Source organism: Juglans microcarpa x Juglans regia, chromosome 1D (genome assembly GCF_004785595.1).
Source record: "Juglans microcarpa x Juglans regia isolate MS1-56 chromosome 1D, Jm3101_v1.0, whole genome shotgun sequence".
Classification (NCBI taxonomy): Eukaryota; Viridiplantae; Streptophyta; class Magnoliopsida; order Fagales; family Juglandaceae; genus Juglans; species Juglans microcarpa x Juglans regia.
Genome location: NC_054594.1, coordinates 46,660,014 through 46,670,061, shown reverse-complemented (window position 1 = coordinate 46,670,061; position 10,048 = coordinate 46,660,014). Strand labels below are relative to the sequence as shown.

The 10,048-nt window shown below is 35.8% G+C and overlaps 1 protein-coding gene across 1 annotated transcript; it reads left to right on the top strand.

Moving 5' to 3' along the window:
* Positions 1 to 3,731: 3,731 nt before the first annotated feature.
* LOC121264334 (chlorophyll a-b binding protein 6A, chloroplastic-like) lies at positions 3,732 to 5,619 on the top strand. Its single transcript, XM_041167468.1, has 4 exons — positions 3,732 to 3,995; positions 4,118 to 4,220; positions 4,897 to 5,185; positions 5,330 to 5,619. The coding sequence occupies exons 1-4, from the start codon at positions 3,793 to 3,795 to the stop codon at positions 5,479 to 5,481; spliced, it is 747 nt and encodes a 248-aa protein (XP_041023402.1). The 5' UTR covers positions 3,732 to 3,792; the 3' UTR covers positions 5,482 to 5,619.
* The last annotated feature ends 4,429 nt before the right edge of the window (positions 5,620 to 10,048 follow it).

Genomic DNA, 10,048 nt, shown 5'->3' with positions numbered 1-10,048 from the left:
AGAAGGTGAGCAGATTGAAGAGGAAGAGATTTTTCACTTAGAGAGATTTCGGTGGAAGGGGGAGACGAGGAGGCTTTGATTTGAGGAAGGGTTTTTTGCTTGGAGATTTTACACTTATCACCTGTAGACAGGTCCATGGAATGAGAAATGGAGGAGCGGCGTGGCAACATGTCATTGGAGGGCTGTTATTTAAGCTTCAGCAGATTGACCGCTTTGAAGATTTTCTCTTTTTATATATAAAAATGTTTTGTGTGTGAGAGATGAAGGTGCTTGCTCGGTGGTTGATCAATAACGGACTAAACATATATTGGCAATGTTCAAACAGGTGGATTTCTATGAGATTCTCAAAATCTAAACTATTCATTATTTGTAAATGATATCATTCATATTTGATTTTTAACTATTTAAGTTTTTATATGCAATCAAGATTTATCAAATATATTATTTTGGAAAATCTCAAAACAAAATTCTGATTGTTTAGCGTGACCATCATAATGGATTTGTCATATCTGTCTTTTAACTGTCCCGACAAAAATTGCCCACCCTTTAGTTCAGTTAACGAACCGCTTCTAAGCGATGAGGCTATTTTTCCTCACATAATAGCCTTCCACTTACATGCTGTCACCTCAGAAATTACACCAAACTTAACTTACACTTGTTCACGTTGGAAAAAAGAAGGCAAACAAAAGAGATAGGAAATTGATCTATGCTTCACGATAGGAACTGAGTTGTGCTTCCAATTTCACCGCTGAGCAGAGTTCCACCGCCAGTAGTCCTTCTCAATCAGTCCACCACCACCAATTCAACACCGAGTATCTATTACCCACCTCAGAAATTGCCCATCATCTCAGTCGTTCACTAACCCAGGCCGATTTCGCCCCACTAGTCTGTCGTCCACAATGCCCACATGAGTAATTGCCCATATATTCTGGGGCGAAAGTACCCAATTTCCTAAAACAAAACATGCACAAATTGATTTTGATGAGATTGGGCTGTGGTTTCCTCTTGCACATTTGTGTCTCCTGGAGAGAGTGAATGCTTTGGGTTTTTGCATGGTGTGGAGAGTGGATTTCAGCGATAATCTATGATGATTAAGGCCCTTGAGAAACTTTGATTATCAAAATAATATGAAGTCCAGTGGTGAAGATTTGCTAACCGCAATAATCCCTTTGATGAAGCTATTTTCCCTCACGGCTATCGGTCTGGTTTTTGCCACCCAAAAACCCATACAATCCCGAGCGCAACACTTAAGCTCCTCAGTAAGCTTGTTTTTGCTCTGTTCTTGTCGTGCCTAATCTTTACCGAACTTGGTGAAAGCACTACACTTGAGAACTTGGTGAAATCACTACACTTAAACAAAAATCATAGAAACCGAGTCTAAACGGACCTTTATTTTTTTTGTTCAAAGGAAACTGATGAGAAATAAAGGACCATTCTTATTTATGCGACAATGTTTCTAGCAAATGTTTATGGGCAACCAAACACCAAGTTAACGAAAGCAACGTCAGAATTTCAGTATATATCACAAATGAGCAGGGAAAAACCCATAATTAAATACCGCGATAAAGTCCAAAAAGGGAAAAATCCCTTTCCCTTTGTTGTTTGAAAGGGAAATTCAAAAGCCAGAAGGCTTTAGTTCTTCTAATCGGGTGAGGTGAGGTCACACCATCACAAAGATGAAATGTGTACGTGGCATAATATTATTGGCGGGTTGTTTTTAATGGGTTATAAGCCCAACCGGTCAGAAGGTTTCCTCTTCAGCTAATCCCCTCTTTTACTCTATCAATTTATACTATACCTCACCAGACAAATATATGTATATATTTTAACTTAGTGATTAAGGAAATATTTTTTAATAATTTTGTAATTTAATATATATATATATGTAAAGATATAAAAAAATAAATAAAAAAATAAGAAATAGAAAATACCAAATGGCCTTATCGAGAGTTCGAGACCCATTCTTGGTGGGTGTAGCATCAGAATATGTCTCATGCGAGGTAATTAAGGTGGCGTTGCTTTTTAGACTTGGTAGTTAAAGATGCCCATACTTTACAAAAGTGTTTTGTTTTGTTTTTTTTTTTTTAAGATAAATAATATTTATAGTTATGGAAAGTGCAAGAACAATACATTCTTTTTTAAAAGAGTGATTACGGGAAAACCCTAGCACACCTCTTTCTCTCTCCTTTTTTTCTAGAGTAACCCCTCTCAAAAAACCTAGACTAGAGGAGGGGGTTGGAGCTTCGGCTCCTCCCTCCTCCCTCTTCTCTCTAGTTTTCTCTTTTATTTTTTTCTAGTTTTGTGTGTTTTTCTTTCAAAGTAGGGCAAAATGTTGATATGTTGTTCTCAGGAGCTCGGCAACCACCATGTGACCCACCGCAAGATTCCCAAGGCACCGATCCTTCAGATGAGCGAAGAATCTCGTCGAACGGAGCAGCGTGTTAGCCACATGCGCGGTCCAAAGTGCTCGTGTGATATCCACACGCCACTGCAAGGAGCTTTACCGTCGCCACGAGCGGTATTTCTAGGACTAGGGCCATCAATTTTTTCAAACTCGACTATCCGTTGTACTTTCAAGGTGGTGCATGTCTCTCACGCGCCACCACAGTCCATGTGTTCGCTTTTTTTAATTCCTCTAAGGTTGAAAATGCGGATCTACAACTTTCCAATATGTATTTCGCTATTTTTCCATGAATCATTTATATTTTCTGTTATTTGCTTTGTTTTAGGTTAATAATAATAATAAAACTAATCTCTTGGATATTTTGTCCCTAGAGTGAAAGTCTTATCCTTATTTAGTGGGTGGGGTTTGAAATCTCTACTTTAGGCAGATTGTGGTATCTCAGATGGTTTATCTGTAAAGAGTTCTAAAAGTTAAGACCGTACCAGTCACAAAAGAATTTGTGTCCTAGTGGTGGAGCCCCAACCGTAAGCAGTTGGCTTGTAATCTGAGTTTTTCCATATATGTATAAGTCATAGCTGTAACTTCGCTTTCATGAATGAATTAAGTTAATTTTCTATAAAAAAAAAAATTACATATAGGACCTATACTAACAAATTAAATTTTTAATGATAGACTCTACTTTCTTTAAAAAAAAAATAAAAGCATTTGTACAACTTATAATTATATTTAACACTGCTCTTTTTTTAATTATCATTGCGTCAAATGCTTCAAAAATTACGTATTAATTTTTAATAAGTTATCAATAATTTAACGTGGTGTAATAAATCTCTAAGAATGATAAATAGTCTTTCTAGATATTTGCCTCGTGGGTAAGAAAATGAGTCCATATCACACAACCCAAAGCAAGGATCCATTTTTGTTGTCAACAACCCCCGAAATTCAAGAACTGTTAATTCAGTGGATATGGTTAATTGGAGATGGATTGTCTAGCTTTCACAGCAGTAGGTGTCAATTTCTATAAAATCTTTGCACTCAATACAGGCCACCAAAACATGGTTGATTTTTTCTGACGGCACTCAAACCTCCACCATGGAAAAATTGCAAGGATATCTGATATCGACGGGATATGCCACGTAGACCAATGGATTGAAAGATGACACGTGGTCCAATAACATAACAAAATCCAAGCATCATTACCCAATGGCAATCCACATCTGGATTCGCCTATATCTCCACTTAAACACATACTTGTACTAGTGCTTCTTCCTCCACCTGCCATATCCAACCGATTTCTCTCTCCCCCCCCCCCCCCCCCCCCCCCCCCCCCCCCCCCCCCCCCCCCCCCCCCCCCCCCCCCCCAACAGTTCAACTCCGAGACGTCCGAGAGCATGGCTTCCAACACATTGACAATGAGCTATGGCATCGCCACCACCGCCTTCCCATCTGTCCTTTCTTCGTCCAAGTCCAAATTTGCCACCGCTCTCCCACTTCCCGGTGTTGGGGCCGCCAATGCCTCGTCGCGCTTCACCATGACGGCCGAGTGGATGCCGGGCCAGCCTCGACCTCCCCACCTCGACGGCTCAGCACCTGGGTACGCAATCATAATGGACTATAGAGTATATATATATGAAGAGAAAAGTGCAGCTGAATATTATTATGTTCTTTCGTATAATTAACATCTCTGAATATGCATATTTTTTGTATGGAATGCAGTGACTTCGGATTTGACCCACTCAGGCTCGGTACGGTCCCAGAGAACCTTGAAAGATTCAAGGAGTCTGAACTCATTCACTGTAGATGGGCCATGCTTGCCGTTGTAAGTCTTCTTTAATTTAAAGCAGACTAAGGTTGGCTTGAATTAGATGAGATACATTTAGATGAAATATGAATGTTGATTATTTTTTAATATTATTATTATTTTATTATATTTTGTGTAGAAATTTAAAAAAATTATAATAATGAAATGAAATGAAATGAGATAAGATAAAATACTTTTCAAATCTAAACAAGGTGTACTATTTAAACGTTTGTTTCAAATTAATTCTCATAATTAGCAAAAATGATAGGCAAAACTGTTCGTCTCCTAGCAGGTCGAAGTTTTAGACTGTGTTTGGTTCTCAAATTCAGTTGAATTTAGTTGAGTTCAGTCTAACTTTAAGTTGAGTCTAACATTCAAATACCTAATTCTCAAATTACTAAATTCATCCCAACTCAAAACATTCTTACACATGAGACTCACAATATTTTTCAACTTAAAATATCTTTATACATAAGACCCATAATATTTTTTAATTTCTCATAAAAAGTAGTAAATTCATCTTAACATCCAAACATACTTTAAACTCAGTTTAGATGGGCTTCACATAACTCTCTCGACTACTCAACTCACTAATATTCATAGAGAATCTAGCTCAATTCAGCTCAACGTCCAAACACAACCTTATAGTTATGTGATAATGTGATTAATTTCCATCTCTTGATCAAAATTGTAGCCAGGAATCCTAGTACCAGAGGCATTGGGGTTGGGGAACTGGGTGAAGGCTCAGGAGTGGGCTGCCGTTCCTGGAGGTCAAGCCACCTACTTGGGATACCCAGTGCCATGGGGCACTCTCCCTACCATCTTGGTCATTGAATTCCTCGCCATTGCCTTTGTGGAGCACCAACGCAGCATGGAGAAAGATCCGGAGAAGAAGAAGTATCCTGGCGGTGCTTTTGATCCCTTGGGCTACTCTAAGGACCCCGAAAAGTTCAAGGAATACAAAGTCAAGGAGATCAAAAACGGTTAGCGCCCCGATCGATCTCGTGCTCCCTAATATATAATTTCCATGTTCATTTATTGTAAACAACTGTTACATTCTTATAATTAACCATCTACCTAGTCTTGGCTCTGGGATATTGATTGTATGAGTGATATTGTGCGCGCAGGCCGGCTTGCTCTGTTGGCTTTTGTGGGATTCTGCGTTCAACAATCAGCTTACCCTGGCACAGGACCATTGGAGAACCTGGCCACCCACTTGGCTGATCCATGGCACAACAACATTGGGGATATCCTTATTCCCAGATCAGTTTCCCCCTGAAGCATGGAAATTTTAATCATACTTCTCACTGTAAAAGTCCATGTAACATGAGCCTGTATTAATGAATCTCGATCCATCTCCTATCTTTGGTCTGTGTAATTAAGTTTAGAAGTATAAATTGAGTTGCCACTTCCAATATTTTAGTACCTGGCTACAATTATTGTGAAAATTATTTATTATATATCTAGTTAACCGTTAGACAATGGTAACTTAATGCCTTTTTTTGTTGGTTTTAAAGAATGCTGTGAACAAATTAAGATCCAATCGGCATGATGCATGATTTGGATTATTATTTCGATGTTTGGCATTTATATGCTTGATTAGGGATTTCCCATGGTTAAAATCGATGGATGAGAATATTGACCATATAAAGTAAAATGGTAAAATTATATATTTTTAAGTGGTGTGGTGAATGTAAAGCTTCTATGTAGTACGACTCATCAATTAATTCTTAAGGACGACAAAGGAAAGCATAAAATTTGACTGTCCCTTAAAGCTTGATCGAATTAGTTTGCTAATAAAATTTAATACGAAATAATTAATTTATAATTATTTTACAACTCTATACAAAATAGTGGATAGTTTTATAAAATTGAAAATTAATTTTAATAAATTGACATGTTTATATTAATTAGTTGCTCGTAAAATAAATTATAAAATAGTTGCAAGAGAGTTATATGTATCGCTTATATTAATTCTTTGAGAAACAGCCATGCTGCCCTGCATAATTTTTTAAAATTATTTATCTGACACCCTAGAATTTATTATTTACTGCTACCTGCATCACAACCTGCTGCACTACGTTATAAAGGGGGACATGCTTAAATAGAATGTATATTTATAGTAGTAAAGTGTGTAAGTATTGTATTATTTTTTTTAAAAATAAATAAATATAAAATTTATATAAAAATTTATTATTTTAATAATAAAATTTATTTTTTTAAATAATTATACAATACTTATACATTCTATAAAACTATACTTAATATTACTCTATCTCGTATATACGAGTAATAGAGAATGCATCCAACGTCATATTGGTGGGTTCCGATGGGTGGCTGATTCTGATCCATATAACTAGTGTCAGACCGCCTGGCCCAGCATTGCAAACAGGCCTGCCTCGTTGAAATCAATGCTGGTTCGGGTTCCGAGTGTCCAAAGTTTGCCAAGGAGCTGGGAATGCTGGGAGGATCTAAACGATCTTTTCTCGTGCGCACCCCTCATGTACGTGTTTTGAACCTCGCTTATATATTCTTTTCCCCTGCCGCTCTTAACGGGAATAATATGCATTTTTGTAGCCAAACTTGGATGAGAAATATCGATCTTCATCGTACTTGTTATATGACACGTGTTAAAATGATTTTATTTGTAGTTTGCATTTAGGTGCTATTTGAATAATAAGTTAAGATGAGATGAGTTGAAATGAAAGTTAAAGTTAAAAAAAATATTCTTAGAATATTATTTTTTAATATTATTATTATTTTTATATTTAAATAAATTGAATTGTTTATTATATTTTATATGAAAATTTAAAAATATTATAATGATAAATTGAGATGAAACACTTTTTAAATCCAAACGGAACTCAACATGTGAAATAGTACGTAATATACCATAGCTATTTTTTTTGTAACTTTAAGAAATCCTTTTGTGTATTATGGATATACTTTGTTAAAAATAAGGTTACAAATAAAATTAAGTTATCATATTCTTTTAAAAAATATAAATTCATTGAGATTTACTTTAGCTATAAAGAGTCTTATAAAAATAAGTTTATAAGTTGACATGTTTAATTTGATGTGTTACGTACGTTAGATTATAAAATTATTTTTATTACAAAGTTGAGTTTATAAATTGACATGTTTAATTTGATATGTTATGTACGTTAAATTATAAAATTATTTTTATTATAAAGATGATTTAATGTATCATATAAATTTATGATACATTAAATCAATATAAAGTTCTAAACATATCAATATAAAGTTGTAAACACATTAAATCAATATAAAGTTCTGTAAAAAAAAATGTATCATATAAAAATATATTAATTTATGAATTTAATTTCAGAGAATATACTTGCTGGTGTAAGTTGTAAACACTTATCTAGGCATGCCTGCACGGAAGAGTACTGTGCTTAACAGGAACTACTCAAGGGTGGAAGTCATTCGAGTCTGCAGTCTCACTTTACAGACGCTGTGCTTAGTGTACATTAATGACATTGGGGAAGCAGGCAGGGCTCGTCACCAATGGAATGATTTATAAACAGTACTTTTTATAATTTTATTTTAAATGAGAAATATTTTTATAAAATATTTTATAAAAATAATATTATTTTATACTCCATATTAATATATATATATATATGTACGAACTTTTTAAATACCATCTGCTCATGTATATTTGTAGTAATTGCGATATTGTAAATACATTTGCTATGTTGCCAGAAATATATATGTACGTACGAACTTAATTTGCAATAGCCAGTCAATAATCCTTTTAAAAAACGGCGATATACAGCAGATCATATTTTTTTGGGGCAATACCTAAGTTTTATATTTGAAAAATATATAAATGAAATTAATATTTTGTTTTCTAGTTGTATAATATTTAAAATCAAAACCCTAAATAACACAAGTAATCATTAATATATATATATATATATATAAATGTTAAATGAGATGTCAACCAGTTAGATCCTTACACATGTCAAATGAAATGAAGCTTGCAACCGAATGTAAAATTCAAGTAAACAGACTGCTCTGAGGTGGAGGGCTGCATGGTCATTATGTGTAAAGTCTATATAAGAGGTTCTCTATAATTCATTCATGAACAATGTAATGCAACAAGTGAGATAAAGAAGGAAAAGAGAGAAAACACAAGTGATTAGACTTTCTGTCAATAAAGGTTTCATGAGAGGTGTTATATCTTAGATCTGTACTTGAATGATTTCTGCAATAAAAAAAAGCTCATAGTTATTCCTGCCATAGATGTAGATCATTAAGATCGAACCACGTAATTCTCTTGTATATTTTTCTTTGTATGCTTGCAACTTACCATTATAGTTTCTATATTCCTTCATATGTTTAAAGTTTCTTTTTATACATTAGGGCTGCAACCCGACCCGTCACAACAAAGTTTACACCCAATCCGACCCAACCCGCTCTATTTATGGCGCCAAACCAAATCGAACCAACCCGATTAAAATAGACTCGGGTCGAACCCGTATGACCCGACCTTTACCAAACGTAAGAATTGAACAGAAAAACACCTAACTTTCTGTACATCGATTTATCTCAGATTTAAGCCTAAAAAAATATCAATCTCCATCGATCTCAGCTTCTTCTCAATCTCAAGAAAAAATCCCAAAAAACAAAAAATGAAAAGACTTTGCAGAAGTCATTCGGATGCAGTCGTTTGCAGAAGCGGTAGTAGCAAATAAGAATAGAAGATATTCAGTCTTCCTCCTCACCCTCATTCTTGACAATGTTGAAGTAAACATTCTTGTCTTTGTTGGAAGCAATCACCCAAAGCCAGTCCCTCACATTGTGCTCTTCAAGTACTTGAGATACCTTTTAGAGAAGTTGTTGTCAGAGGTGATAGAGATTTTGCTCTTTTCGCGAATGACGGTGATGGATTCACAGAGAGCGCCGGCCTTGCCTTCGACCTTGATCCCTGGAGGAACTTCTCAAGCGAGGCAAGATCCATGATTTTTTCCTCAACCGGCTTCTTCTTCCCCTTCGGTCCCACCGATGTTGCCCCGTGACTCATTTTTGCTGTGATTCACTCACAGACACGAGAGATAAGGGAAGGGTTTTACGCTCGGGACTTGGAGTTGCGGGGGGCTAGGGTTTGATAAGTTTATATTTGTATTCGGACGGGTTGACACTAATGTAAACAACCCGCGTAAGTAGTCGGGTTGGAAACCGATCAGATAACAAACCGATAAAAGCCAGGTCGGGTCGGGTCATTTTAAACAGGTCCAACAGGTTTTCGGGTAATATGCACAACCCTATTATACATAGCTATAGTTCTTAGGGGCAAACTAAATGAATGAATTCAGAAATTGGTTCAATTAATATAATAATAAAAGATAAAAAAAAAACTAATATAATAATAAAAGATAATAATATAAATTAGTTCTATATTCCTTGATATCATAGTTGAAGAAAAGAGGGACACACATATATAATAGAATAGAAATTGCTTCAGGGGTCTGCAAGGTTTGGCATGACAGCTCGGAATTCCCTTCAAATCTCAGAGGTCTGTTTCGTTTGGATGTTGGGGGGGGGGGGGGGGGGGGGATGTTTCTGCATTCGGTCCTAAGGACTTTGTGGTTTTATTTTGGGTTTTTGTCCTTTCCTTTTCTGCGGGTATTGGTTGGTAGGTTTCATATTCTTTATTTGTTATCACAGGTTCTCCTCAGCAAGGCTGAGGATGAATAATAAAAAGGGCGTCTGTCCTCCAGTATTTTGTTATCACAAGTTCTCCAAGGCTGAGGATGAATAATAAAAAGGACGTCTGTCCTCCAGTATTAAAAAAAATCGAGTTTCCTTTTTACGCTTGG

Coding starts and splice junctions, on each gene's coding strand:
- LOC121264334 (XM_041167468.1), top strand. CDS start 3,793: ATGGCTTCCAACACATTGACAATGAGCTATGGCATCGCCACCACCGCC. Junction 3,996..4,117: donor CTCGACGGCTCAGCACCTGG/GTACGCAATCAT, acceptor TATGGAATGCAG/TGACTTCGGATTTGACCCAC. Junction 4,221..4,896: donor GATGGGCCATGCTTGCCGTT/GTAAGTCTTCTT, acceptor TCAAAATTGTAG/CCAGGAATCCTAGTACCAGA.